The following is a 14,703-nucleotide window of genomic DNA, read 5'->3' as shown; positions in this document are numbered from 1 at the left end:
AACCTTTCTTGTGACAGCCGAGAGAGAGCTGGTTGGAAAAGTTTGCTTGATTGCAACTTCCCTGGTGATTAGGATCAGGGCAGGAAGGTACAGGACACTCCTGAAGGGATGTGAATAGGATGTGATTCAGGTCCACTAGCGTAAGAGAGGACAGCTCTCCAGCAACTAGCTTGGTCATGAAATAACCACATTGGCCCTTCCAGGCTTGCTGAATGACAAACCTGGATGGGATAGTATTTTCAAGGATAAATAATGATGATTTTGACGTGATACACCATCATCTACTATCTTTTATCTGAAAACGGTCTCAGAGGTAGAGACATAAAATATATAAAGGAATAACCCAAGTGATTTCTAATAGTAAAAGTGTCTTTCAGGAAGGTCAAAAAGATTGCTGCATGTTTACCAATGCAAATCTATGGAATAAAAGGATGTCTTATCTGTTTTGCATCACATAATTGCTGGATTTTGTATGGCACACTCAATTTTTCCATGAACCTCTACTGCTACGTGACCACAAAAATCTATGTGAGGGCAAGATATTTTGTTTTGCACTCTTATCTTCAAAGGCATCGCTTGCCCATCTGATGAGCTCTGCAGCAGTTGAAGTGTCAAAGCTTCACCCTGTCACCCTGCCACAATGGTTGTGTGAACTGGCCCTGAGCAGGCAGAAAACCCCACCAGCAACACACCAAATGTTCTACTTCTGAAAAGGAGCCCAGCCAAAGCAGATAAAAACAAAGCACATGGAGCCCAACCTTGCTAGGAAGGAACTGAACTTGCAGAAGAAACTATGAAGTCCAAAGGGAGAGGCAGATGGAAGGAAGTTCCTTCCATCTGCCTCTTCTTCCTTTGGACTTTTTCTAACTTTTAAAAGGCATAAACTGTGCAAGATGAGTAGCATCCTAGAAGAACTGAAGAGGCAGAGGCAATTGGGTTTTATCTGACTCCAGTTTCAGGCAGGAGAAGAAGCATTCCTTGTTCTCTGGCATTAGCCCCTTCTCCATAAGCTGCAGCCTAACTGAAACTAATGACCAGAAGAGTTTCAGAAATAATTTTCTGTTGATCTGGAGTAAATTCTGTATGAGAGAGCAGTACATCCAATCACAAACTGTCCGTCTGCATCCAGGCCCTCATAAATCAGAGTTTGCTGAGGGAGAGAGGAAGATACTGAAATTTACAATGAGAGCAACGGGCAATTTACCAAAGCTGGCTTGCTCCCTCCTAATGCCCTCTGCGCTTTCCTCTCATTCCGCACACTAGAATTAAAAACCAAGTCACAGCAAATGACATCCATGCACCGAAGTGATGAAGTGGGAGCCTCCTAAGCACTCTTAGGTTTCTAAGCAGCATTGGATAAGCCACTGAACCATTCAAGGGAAATGAATGATTTCGCCACCTCCCATCTCCCTGCCTTAAATGCAATGTTCACCGTAACAGGGGAACTTTTTCTTCCTTATAAACCTTGCCTGACATGTCTCTAGGCCTACATTTCCTCATAAATAAAAGAGATCTTCACTTTCCTCCCCCTTTCCTAAAATAATTTGATTCAGGTATAGAACGAACTGTCACCTTACTAAGCCAGCTTCAAAGCTTCCATAGGACCTGCTTGCATCCCCGTTGGCTAGGGCCATCTGGTTTCATCTTGTTCTCTGCTTTTTGTTTTCTAGCAACCACATGGACTAGCCCTGATTTTCTCTAGGAGGAAATGTTTCATAACACATCCACAATGACATGGCACAGAATCCACAATGGAATCATTACTGGTTTGTTACTTATACGTTTGACACTAAAAACCACAAATAACCACATTTAACAGTCTAAAAAAACCCAAAAATGCAACATTTAATAAATCTACATGGCAGAGGGGAATGAATAAAGCAATCCACCAATCAGCATTTCACCTCACCCCTCTGAAATGTTTGGGCAAAGAGATGGGTCTTTAATTGTCATCAAATTCTCAATAAAGTTTGGGCATAACACACCTCTGAGAGGAGGTCATACCATAAGTTGGTTGGTGCGTGAGCTCAGCACATGGGTATGATTTCATTGCCCAGTTGCCACATTTTGGGTTGAAAGCTTCCAGCAATTGTTGGGATCACTTTCAATCAGGAAGGCAGGCAGGCAAGCAGATTGCCTGACCATATAACTTCCATAGAAGGAAGTATCCAAGTCAAAAAACACCAAAACACATTTTTAAAAACAGCAACAGTAAAATACATTTTGGCCTGGCCTGGCAGCCCTGTGATCAGCATCGTCTTCATCTTAGTTTTCAAAGGCCTGTCTGAACAGGAAGGTCTTAGCTTGCCAGAGGAAGGATAACAAGGAGGGCACAAGTCTGGCCTTTCTTGGGAGAGAATTCCACAGTATGAGGGTAGCCACAGAAAAAGGTCCTGCCTCTCATGTGCCACCACCAACTGGGCCTCTGATGTTGCTAGGACTGGGAGAAGGTGCTCATTCAAGAATCTTAACAGCCAGGCAGGTCCATATGGGATAGACGATCTTTCAGGTAGTGGGGTCCAAGGCATACACATAGACCCAATTAAATCACATGCATATGAGAAATACGTGCAGCACAGAAGGTTATTAAAACTCTATAAAGCTTTTTGTCCAATACCCATACTGTCTCAAATAGATGTGGGGAGCTAATTGCCCCACAGAGAACTTTTCTAGAGGCCATGACTGTGAGCTGGTTGTAACTGCCCAATGACCTCTCAATACACACCTTTGCTGACTCTTCAAGCTTTAAATAGGAGTAGCGGCAAGCTTGAATTCTCCGCCAGAAGCTCTCGATAAAAGCTGGCCATATTGATCATTGTAGTGCAATGAGTTTTCTCCTATTCCCCTCCCCATCTTTTCGTAAGTGGCTGCTTGCTGATACTTGCCTGTAATGATGCCATTTTTCTCTACAGGTTCTTGCCAGCTGACCTTGAGCGAAGTGTCCAGAATCTCGGTGAAACTCAGGTGCCCCACAGCTCCTGGCTCTGGCAATCAGAAAAAGAAATCTGTTATAACAGGAGAGGCTCTGTTCACTTCAGATCTGATTTAGCCAAAGAGAGAAAACAGGCACCTAGGCCGGGACTACTACCTGCAGAGAGTGCTGTCAGAGCAATCAATGTGCTAAGGACCATTCTAATTATCATCTGCATGAAAGATTTTACCCCATCCTCTTTTCACAGAGCTAAGGAGAGTGGCAGGAAGAGATTTAGCCACACTGATTCAAAGTCTCTTCTCTTCATTGAATATAATCAGATCAGGCTGAATCCTGAAAAGCAGCCTCATGTGCTGTTGCCCCTTGTGGAAACAAACCATCTTGCTGGAGGGTGTGTGTGTGTGGTGTTGGGCTCACATCGCCACATGTGGCAAACCTGTGAAAAGGTGGCCACATTCTGAGAGGAACTGTTGAAAGAATTAGAGGCATAACTGCACAAAATATAATCAAAGGGCATAGTCGCCTTTACTTAATCATTACCTAGTGGTCAATATGAATCTGCATTTTAAGCATCTTATTGGCCAGCTTTTATTAGCAGCCAAGGCAGTAATAGCTAGATATTGGAATTTTTAGAGGCTGTGCATTGACCACATGGTCTAAAGAAGTCTGGCAATTAACATGGATAGAAAAAAACTGACTACTAAGCTAAAAACAGAAAGGGGAACAAAATGAAAAGACCACATTTTTCATGGATTGTCATACTTTTATTATGTACAGTACAAAAGAAGAGGGCGTAGGACCTCATCCACATTACAGAATTTCTTTGGTTGCTGTGCTTTGCACACAACTGGAACTGTCACACAACTGAAATACGACAACTTGAGGGACATAAGTGTGAATGTAACAAGCTCTGATGTAATTCAATCCCATGCCTTTGGACAGGGTGGGTTTTGTTGTTTTGTAAGAAAATAAATTTCATGTCATTTCTTACTGGATTGTTATTTCACCTTCATAACAAAGTCTTTAAAATAATAAAACAAGGAAAGCCAACCACCTTTCCCCCATGTCTTTTGCAGGTGCTGAATAAATGTCTGCAGTGCCACATAACATTTGAGCAGGGACTTTGCAATAGTGAAGGGCACATGGAGGTCAAGGATATCCACCCACTGCTTAGAAAAGCCCATTCCCCAAAAGCACTTTCAAAATACCACTCACAGGGCAAGGATCTTCAGCACATGCGTGTAACTGGGCGGAACTTCTAAAGGAAGCTTTACAGCTTAAGCTCAACAGCACTTAAAACAGTATTCTCTGGTGGGCAATGAAAACAGTGTAAAATAGAACTAGCATCCAAAAAATGTGCTGTCTTAGTTCAATCTTGATCTTCAATGAAGGCACAGAGACTGATTTGTGAGACTGCTAGCTCTCCTCACTTCCACAGATTTATTGAGAAGAGAGAGGTTTCTGCTCACTTTGCATTCACTATGCTTCTAATACTTGGATCCTTGCCAGACTGGGCTGTCTTCTTGCTCTGCTGACATCAGTTGGCAATTCATATTCTGTTTCCTCTTCACTCTTGCACAGGCTCTGATTCCTCTCCAGCTATGGAGAAGAAAGATAGCTAAGAGGCTAGTGCTAGCCAATTTCCAATTCTACACCTGCAATTCAGGGGACACTGTTGAAACTTCATTCTTCAGCCTCCAGTAATCAACGTATTGCACAAAGAGAGCTTCTGGTCCAAGACAAATTTAGGATTCTCTATTAATGGATGCACTATGTCCCAACTCTGGCCATAGGAGTGTCAAATTCAGGCAGACTTTTGCATCAATAAGCCAGAGTGGCTCAGAACACACTCATTTGGTCCTAAGAAAACTTCGACATCAGGCTGGCTTGCTGGTCTCAACAACTAGGGAATTTTATTCATACTGTGCCTTGTTGCCTGTAACTACTACCAGAAGGGAGCTTATCTGTTGATTGACTCCTCTTCAGGAACATATGAGGTTTCTCTCTATCTTGGAGAAAAACAGAGGGAGTGAGACCATGCTGATTCTCCTGGACATCTCAGTGGTTTTCAGTACCATTATCCACAGTATTCTCCTGAATAACTGTCTGGGATGGAAAGTGGGGACACCAACTTATGGTTGTTGCATTCCTGTGTTGACAGCCAAGTCTTGGACATGGTGCTGAATGACTACTGCTGGGGTTCCTGATGTTTATGTCATTGGTTCCCAGAGGGCTATATTCTGTCTTTCTGCTACTGAACATATCCATGCAACTTCTAAGTGAGGGCATCCAGAGATCTGGAGTGAGGTGTCATCAATATATGGATGGCATCCAACTCTGTTTCTTATTATCATCAAATCCAAATGAAGAAGTCAGTCAAATTTATTTGCGAAAAACCACTGGTCATTACAAAAATGAAGACATAATTGAGCTGAGATATATATCAAAGAATAAGTGATTCACCCATACATTAGACTCTATTTGGCATGGTAATTTTTGTCTGATCCATTGCATGGCAGAGCAAACACAGAAGCATTATATACTACCAACCAAATAATATAGTCTTTAGGGAAATCACACTTCTGAAACTGGTATTTGCTTTGGGAGGAGAATCACTGGAGGATTTCCCCCAAATGCATAGAGAAAACTCTGCCCCCCCCCCATTCATACACTCTAGCAACATGACAAAAATCACAGTGTTAATATTTACACTTTTCACTTCATAGCAGAAGGAGCTTTACAGGCATCTCAGTCATGTCAATATCCAGTACTTTTCTATCAGTGGCCTGAGCACTGGTGCTTTTCTTGCTTCCTGTTGCTCTACAGCAAAGGACTCAGCTGGGTCCCCTGCAACTGCTAGGTGGAAATTGCTATTCTCTTCTTCTTCTTCTGGAAGCAAACATAGCCCAGATTCTCCTGCAGTGAGTGACAAGAAGAGCTTCCCTTTCACCGCTGTGTGGAGCTGACTGTGAGCTACAAAGCCTTTCCTATCCAAAATGGACAGGATGATGAACTCAGGAGCTTTAATGCACCATAGTCTACCTTGAAGGAAGAAGCAGTCAAGCACAGAGAACTACAGGTAGGCAGAATAAGTGGGTTAGAATGATCCTGGGTGTGTGTATTTGTGCGTGTAAGTGAGAGAGAGTGGAGAAACAAAGCAATGAAGAGCGTGCATCTAGCCCAGTCCTATCTACTTGTCTGACTGGCAGCAGTGAAATGATGAAAGTGCATAACACTTATGCATGGCAGAGGGAACATGAAAAGAAAAAAGGCTTTTCTCCTTCTCTCATAACACTAGAACTTGTGGACATCCAATGAAGCTGAAGGCTGGAGAATTCGAGACAGATAAAAGATGCTGGTTTCCTACAGGCATCTGGTTGGCCACTTTGAGAACAAGATGCTGGACCAGATGGGCCATTGGCCTGGCCCAAAAGGCCTTCCTTGTGTTCTTATATTCAGTTCTTGCAAGAACACAAGAAACTGCCCATATGTCCATCTAGCCTACTATTCTCTGTTCAGATTGGTCATGGGTCTCCAGGAGCTCACATAAAAGCCATTCATATCCCTAGCCAGCAGGTTTGTTTTTTTAATAGCTTCGTATCTGGACCTGTGATCTCCACTATGCTAAGCAAGTGCTCTGTCCTTCAACTAAAGTCCCCTTTCTTGCCAAAATCACAAGCAGAAATATTTCCCAGTTCTAATTCTAATTCTAATTGCCAAGGACAAAACCGGGGAGTTTCTACATGTGAACTATGAAATCTCCTGCAGAACTATGGTCCTTTCCTATGTGCCATGGTAGGAAAGGAGGTAAGGAGCAGGCAAAAGAAGAAGAGGGGGAGACAGAACAACTGGTCTAGAGCCATGTTAGATGTACACACTTAGCAACCACCAGATCAGTTGAAGCCTTAAAAATCAGATTATTTCTGAAGTAATTCAAGCAACAGTTCTGTCTTCTGCTTTGCAATTCCGAATTTAAGTAAACACATTTGTACCGTAGTTAAGCAGCTTTGCAGATATCCAGTGGTTAGCCTGCAATCTGCTAGCCTGCAAAAGTTCTAATGGCAGAAAATCTGTTCTTTGAACATAGAAGTATCTTTCCCAACAAGTCTCTCCCATGGCCAATTTGTCAGCATTTGGAATCAGACTTCTTTAGCACTGAAGCTGTCTATATGATTCGTCTTTGTAGGAAGAGTGGCAAACAGATGGTTATTCTCGAGGCATTGGGAAAGGAAATAACCACATCAAGAAGCTGTTCGTATCTCCTGCATTGTCTGGGTTTGTCTCTACAGCAGCAGGAGTGAGATTTCAGATGGGAAGCGGGGAATTGAAGTGAAGAGTACTTGTGCTGAACACCAAAGAAAATGTTTCTTCTCTCTGCAGGCTTTGATAAATTAGGCCAGGGAAAATGACAAAACAATAATAATAATAATTCTAATACACATCATTGCAAATTTGACATGCTATGCATGCCTTTTTCCCTTGTTTATTTTTAAATAAGATTTGTAAGTTGCCAAGATGTTCTGAATGGAGCTTTGTTGGGAACAGAACTGTGCTGCCTCATGATTAAATTTTGAATCTGGTGCTGAGTATCTCAGGGCCAGCTGTGTTGAACTGGGACAGCCAAGTACATACAAAATTGCCATAGCTATAGGGAGCCTCAGGTTCCAAATCCTCCTACAACAGTAGCTGTGAGGCAAAGGAGACAGATCCATTCCCTGGTCCTGCCCATTTGAATCTACTGGTACTGAAACCCACATCTCATGTCCTGAGCTCCAAGGAGACACTTCTGCCATCAGACTCTGATGACTGGACCATAGACTCCCTGTAAGTTCAGGAAAAACCCGAGGAACTTTTGCTCAAAATGCCTCTGCAGCTTGAAACCCATCTGCTTAGAGTTAGCAAAAAAACCCTAAACCCCCAGACCATTGGCTGTGTCCAGACGCAGAACTCATTATGTAGGTTTTCAATCCCAGCAACCTGAGCAGAGACTCTAAAAATCTGCCCACTGCTCTAAGACACAGTTGAGGCAACTAGAATTTTCTGTCTGCTAACCATGGTCCTGAGCCAACACCTTGGTCTTTGTCCATGGTCCTGATCTTGCTTTGCTTTCCCTCAACTTCTAGTGTGTTCTAGAAACCCAGCCTTAGTGTCTTTATCTTGCTCTGGCAATACTTTCCCTTGTGGTGGTGGATATCATAAGAGATCGAGACAAAAGCATGCATGCACATAGAAGCAATATTGGGAGCAATAAAATTTTACCTGTGGCCCAGCCAGCAATCATGCTTTTATAAGCATGATTGGGCACAATTTAGAGGAAGCTTCTCCAGCACAAGCTCTGTTGGAGGGAATGAGAACCGAGAGCAACTGGTCTTGCACAGCCTCCATTAAGCAAAGCATAATCCTAGCAAGATGGAGACAGTCAAGAGCTGGTGCACATTTGGTGAAATGGCATTCCTTCTGGTGGCAGTGCATTTTCAAAAGCATCAGGCCTGCAGATTTGGGAGTCCCTTTTGCCCACATAAAACTGCTCAATGAATCTTCCTCAGAGGCCCCCCTCTTCTTCCTCCCACATCCTGGCCTTCAAAGTCTTATGATGGATGGAAACAGGGCATAGAATCATTTTGGTTGTAGTACCCTGGCTCAGGAACGCTCTCCCCACAGAGCCTCAGTCTCAGTCAAGCTGAATGTCTTGTTGGCAGAAGGTAAATAAAACTTTCTATTTACCCTCACTTTACAGATCTTCCTTTCATAATTTTAAATTCTGTTTCTTCCTAGTGGATATACCGATGCTTTACTTCTGTTTCTATTGTTGTTTTACTTGTTTTTTGTGTCTGAAAAACACATTGCAAGCTGCTCAAGGTGTTCCTTTGGGAACTGACAGGTGGGGAACTATACTCCCAAGTGGATGGATTAACATGAATTCATTGGAGTTTGCACAAGGTGGTATCTGCAAATTATGCACACTGTGACTGCAAATCTTGTGTGTGGTGGCAGTGGACAGCATGGTTCTACCTGCCAATATATCCCCCAGTTTCTCTAAAACAAAACATATAAAATAATATGTACCCCTAGAAGAGTTGACTGCATCCCACTCTCTCAGGAGGTTTCCTCTGGCAAAAGCTGCAAGGTTACCGTGCTATCACAGAATCATAGAACTGTAGATGCTCAGAAGCCTTGTACATGTTAATCACATGTTTTCTATCTCCAAACTTGATGGTGTCTCATCATGGAGACACACAGTGGACAAGCACAAACTCTTCTGTCCCAGTGTGTGAAGTGGCTCTGATTTAATAATTAATTAACAAACGTGAATTGAATAATAGTTTGTTCTTCGGGGGAAATTTAAGGAAGATAACTAGTTATTATGTTCCGGTATTATTATTAATTTATACAAATAAAATTATCTACCCAGAAATTTAAATAAGTCTGTGTTTTCACTGGGAGCTGTTCCATGTTGGAAGGGTATTCAGTGCCATAGCTATAAAGCCCTTCCAGCACGGAACAGCTCCCAGTGAAAATACACATTTTCAGTCTGCGGTGGTTCTTTGAATTGCTTAGTAAGTTTGATGAATGGTTTCAACCTAATTAGGAAGTTACAGTTATTTGCTCATCAGCCAGCCAGGGATCATGTGGAAAAGCTGTTCATTGACATTGGTCACTCTTTACTTACTGTCTTCATGAGTCTTGAGCAGCTGTGGCGAGCTCCGTGGCCCATCCCCTGGGGTGGTGAAGCAAAGGACGGAGGTGTAGTAAGCAGTAAATTTCTTCAGGTTGGTTATGTAGCCACTGTGCACTCCATGAAAGTCCGGGGTAATGGTGACGGCAGTCACAGTTTCTGGCGCATCAACTGGCCAAGCCAGGAGCTGGAAATGGGAACATTGATTAAGAAAGCATGAAATCACAGCAGGGATGGTTCCCACTCGCAGTCCAATACATGGGACCGCCAGGACCTCATTAGTTCACTTGTAAGAGCACAACATTACTATTAACACAATTGTTGCCAATTGGCTGGATGTACAAATTTAACCGTGTTGCTGTGCTTGATGAAAGCCTTGTGCATTACTTCCAGCTATAAACAGAGAATTTTAAAACTGTGCTGCTAAAATCTGATTCTTAAAAAAAGAGGCAAACAGAAGTGCTTTAAGCTAAACTTAAGGAGTTACATAACCCTGACAGAGAACCTCCTCCTGCTTCCAGGAATGTATAATCAAAGGGATGAGAAAATAATCAGCCAGTTGCTAGAGAACAGAAGGGCTAGGAAATGGGAGGCATATCACTTGCCCAAAATGCACCAGATTCAAAAGAAGCTTGCAAGGAGCCACAATCATGCCTGGAAGATGAGGGCCAGGCCCACCAACCTTAGGAGACACTGAAGGTCTAGGGTTGAAAAGGGGCAGGTTTTTGGTGGGTGTCATGCTCAGGAACACTGAATTATCTTCCACTATTCCCCTCAGTAGACCTAAGCCTCCAGCCTCTGCTCCCTCTCTTCCATTTGACTTACAGAGACTGCTCCAGGTCTGGGTTCAGAGCCCTGCCAGGATGCTGTCATAACCCTGTCACATTACCAGCACCTGTGCAAAAATGCTCCACACACAACACAGAACCTTAAAACAAGCCCCTCTGGACAGGGGAGGGGGTGGTGCTCCCCTGTTCAAGAGCCAGGAAGAGCAGCCTGAGCCAAACACCGACTGCAGCATTATGTGGGGCTGGAAGGCATCAAGGAAGGAACTGCCAGGCCTGTTCCTAAGTGACCCCAGAGACAGGGATGTCCTTACCATTTAGCCATCTCAGATGAAGGATGCTGGCAGTCCCTGTGCTCATTCTGCCTGAGCCCCTCCTGAGTTGGCACCTTGGGAGTGGAGATGCTTGATGGCTACTGCCTTGGGCTGTCTGTCTTGCCTGGATATTTACCCTCAAGGTAGCATAAAGCGAAAGGCCCTTGAGTAAGCAAGCAGAGTCAGCCAGGCCAAGGCACACACTCCAGCAGGCATCGTACATGCACTGCTTATGTGACCCATGCCACTGCCATTGCATCGCATCACTGCCTGATCAAACAGGCAACAGTGGAGCACTGAACAAGGGGAGGCAAGACGTTGGATGCTGCTCTAGATGCTTCATGCAGCCAGCCCTGCACTCCCCAAGCTAGGCTGCTGCCCCCTAGTGCAGTGGAGTCCCATTGCCACTGTTGGTGCAACATCCAGCAGTCAGTCTGCTCAGCTCCTGAAAGTGCAATGGAGAAGAAGTCACCTTATTCTTCACCTTTGGTAGAAAATTGTCTCAGGCTGACTCTGCCCAGAGAGAAAGCCAGCAGAGAGTCTTAATCGTATTTCTTTGAGAGTGTGTCTTGGCACACTTGGTGGGATCCTTGATACTTGAACGGAAGTCAAACAGCAAGCATGATCCAACTCGCTGAAAGGCTTATTAGACCTTGCTCCCCTGATCACCTTTTATAGCACAACACTATTCAACTGCTCAGTGCTGTTAATTGCTGTTAATTTGTGCTAATTGTCCCCAAGAGCAGTTAACAGAGCCTAAAGGGGACTGCTTGATGCATGGACACATTTGTTTCACTGGCTACTGGCAATCGCAGAAGGAAGTTCCCCCCTGCCAGTAGTTTTTTATGTAGGTTGACCAGGGACAAAGATTTTCACAGAAATAATAATAATAATAATAATAATAATAAATGGTTCCCAATCCTGTATTCTGACACTGGGACAAAATTTGGGCAGGACCACACAAGGGTAGGGCCCAAAATTTAACCCACCCTACAGACTGCAGTTTTACAAATCAGCCTGCCAACTCAATGTTTCTCCCGTACATGCAAAGACCTCTCATGGCAAGATTTAAGATGATTTAAGATGACCCTACAAATGAACCTCCAAGCCATGATCAGTACAATCATACAGTAGCAATCTTACATGGGTCCCTTCTTCAGTCTCCAGTGAGTAGCTGGAAGTGGAGAAACATTAAGAAGGACCTCATTTCCCTTGCTTTTAAAATAAACAAAACTCTGGATTCCCCCCTTCATTTCTCTGCCACCTTAAGCGAAGAAAATGCAAGAATCTTCCCCAGGATTGGGGAAATTCAAATTTACTCTGAAGAGGAGGAGGAGGAGGAGGAGGAGGGAGCTGTTATGAATTGCAAGCATTGTGTATCTGCTTGTAGAAGAGCATGGATGCCATGCTCAGCTGCACCTAACCAGCAAGCTGATGAAAATCACAGATGTGCCCAAGCTCTAGACAACCAGAACTTAGCAGCACAAGAGAAAGCAAGTTGTTCCTCCTTTTGCTCCTCTTCCCCCCAGCCCTGTGCATGGAACTGTCACATCATGTTCAGAAGACTCACTGAGATTCAAGTGAGTATCAAATGAAAATAAATCATTACATAATGACAAACACAGAGCCTCACTTCTCCTTTTTTGAATCCTAGCTATGAAAGAAAATGGAAATGTCCAAATGTTAGTGACTGTGTTTTTACTCTTCCTCATTTCCAAAGAATTTAGCATCGCACAGTTCTATTAATCGAAGCCAAGTGCATTTGCCACATAAAAGATGCAATGGGTGGAACCAGCTTGGCAAGCAGACACTCAAAAAATTGACTACTGGTAATGTCTAAATCATTACACAAATTATGCAGTACAAGTAAATGTGATGGAAATGCCCTCCCCAAACTATCCATATTACAGTTAAAGAAGCTATAAGAGAAATATGAACTGTGCAGCTGTTTACGTCTCAAGGAACTAAAGAAAAGGAAAGGAAAGAGAAAGTTGACAGTTGAAAGCACAGAGATCACTTCTTCCTGACAAGTGCGAATTAGCCTGTGAATCACTTCATATGTTTTTTTTCCAAAGGAAACTGCAGTTTAAAAGCAAATTGGGTATGAAAACAAGTTTGGATAACAGCCTGATGAAAATGCTGGATTCACATGTTTAGGAAAGAAAAAAAGAAATCAAAACTCACAATGGAAATAACATACCAGTCTCAATTCTCAGGACTTTTACTCAGGTGCACACCCCTTGGCATCTAAAGGATAAATGTTGCAGCTACGGATTTGGATACTATAGTAGTGAGTATCTAGATTTTCCAAGCCCCTTACACACACCTGAACAACTCTGAATGGTGGAAGCACAACTTTAATAGTCATCCATATTCATTTTTGTTTTATGGATGGAGAACCAATCCTGGAGGCTCATGGCCCAGCCCAGATGCTTCAGTCACTGCTCCTCTATCTCTACCAGCCATCTAAAATAGTACATGATGAAACATTCCATGCATGTGGCACAATCTTTCCCTTCTGGGAAAAGGGAGGAATATTGTGCAAATTGGGGTGGCTATTTGTACAGGCTTCGTGGCGTGCACGTAGAGGAATATGTGGTGAGTGGGGTGGGTGAGATCTGCACCATTTCTCCACCATTGCAGAAATGTTTGAATCATGGTGAGGACTTGCCAAGATGGTCACTCATTTATTTGTTACAAATTATTTTCATCCCACCATTCTATCCTGAGACTCCCCCAAGGCAAAGTAGAATAAAACAAAAACAATGTTAACATACCCCTAACAAACCATCCATTCAACAGTGGCAGCTCATACAGTGCCAAATGACTGCTGGCATAAAAAGGAATGAAGCTTTTTACAGCTTGCCTAAAAGCTATCAGTGAAGAGTCTTGATGGGCATGGGAGAGTCCTACGCACCACACTTCTGAAGGGCGTGGACTCGGTTGTAGGTCTGATTTTGCAGACAGGGTCATGGAGCGCATTGCAGTAGTCCAAGTGGGAGATAACCAGAGCATGCACCACTCTGGCGAGACAGTCTGCAGGCAGATAGGGTCTCAGCCTATGTACCAGATGGAGCTGGTAAACAGCTGCCCTGGATACAGATTTGACCTGTGCCTCCATGGACAGCTGTGAGTCCAAAATGACTCCCAGGCAGCGCACCTGGTCCTTCAGGGGCACAGCTACCCCATTCAGGACCAGGGAATCCTCCACACCTGCCCGCCTCCTGTCCCCCAGAAACAGTACTTCTGTCTTGTTAGGATTCAACCTCAATCTGTTAGCCGCCATCCATCCTCCAACCGCCTCCAGACACTCACGCAGGACCTCCACCGCCTTCACTGGTTCTGATTTAAAAGAGAGGTAGAGCTGGGTATCATCCGCATATTGATGAACACCCAGCCCAAACCTCCTGATGACCTCTCCCAGTGGCTGCATGTAAATGTTGAAAAGCATGGGGGAGAGGACAGAACCCTGAGGCACCCCACAAGTGAGAGCCCAGGGGTCTGAACACTCATCCCCCACCACCACTTTCTGAACACGGCCCAGGAGGAAGGAGCAGAACCACTGTATGACAGTGCCCCCAGCTCCCAGCCCCTCAAGATGGTCCAGAAGGATGTTATGGTCGATGGTATCAAACGCCGCTGAGAGATCCAGCAGAACTAGGAAACAGCTCTCACCTTTGTCCCTAGCCCGCCGGAGATCATCAACCAGTGCGACCAAGGCAGTTTGAGTCCCATGATGAGGCTTGAATACCGACTGGAAGGGATCCAAATGGTCCGCTTCTTCCAGGCGTGCCTGGAGTTGTTCAGCAACCACTCGCTCAATCACCTTGCCCAAGAATGGAAGATCTGAGACTGAGTGATAGTTGGCCATCGTGGCCACATCTAAAGTTGTTTTTTTAAGAAGCAGTTTAATAACCACCTCTTTCAGTGGGTCTGGGAAGGCTCCCTCATGGAGGGAAGCATTCACCACCCCACAAAGCCCATCGCCCAGTCCTT

The 14,703-nt window shown here is 44.1% G+C and overlaps 1 protein-coding gene and 1 long non-coding RNA gene across 8 annotated transcripts in view; one reads left to right on the top strand and one right to left on the bottom strand.

The window, feature by feature from the left end:
- The window catches only part of SDK1 (sidekick cell adhesion molecule 1), a 580,479-nt gene that overhangs the window by 136,762 nt on the left and 429,014 nt on the right, over nt 1–14,703 (bottom strand). For all 7 annotated transcript variants that reach the window (XM_083711227.1, XM_083711231.1, XM_083711232.1 and 4 more), the window contains exons 20-21: nt 9,603–9,795; nt 2,886–2,984 (exon numbers count right to left, since the gene is read on the bottom strand). In XM_083711227.1, the coding sequence (XP_083567353.1) occupies nt 2,886–2,984; nt 9,603–9,795 (292 nt within the window). The remainder of the gene's footprint in view (nt 1–2,885; nt 2,985–9,602; nt 9,796–14,703) is intronic.
- On the top strand, nt 1,670–3,916 carry LOC310831370. The gene is made up of 2 exons (XR_014557818.1): nt 1,670–1,766; nt 2,913–3,916. It is a non-coding gene; the product is annotated as an uncharacterized lncRNA (long non-coding RNA).

The sequence above is a fragment of the Podarcis gaigeae genome, assembly GCF_964106915.1.
Source record: "Podarcis gaigeae genome assembly, chromosome: 14".
Taxonomy (NCBI): Eukaryota; Metazoa; Chordata; class Lepidosauria; order Squamata; family Lacertidae; genus Podarcis; species Podarcis gaigeae.
The sequence above is the reverse complement of the archived record's forward strand: the minus strand, read 5'-3'. Positions and strand labels throughout refer to the sequence as shown.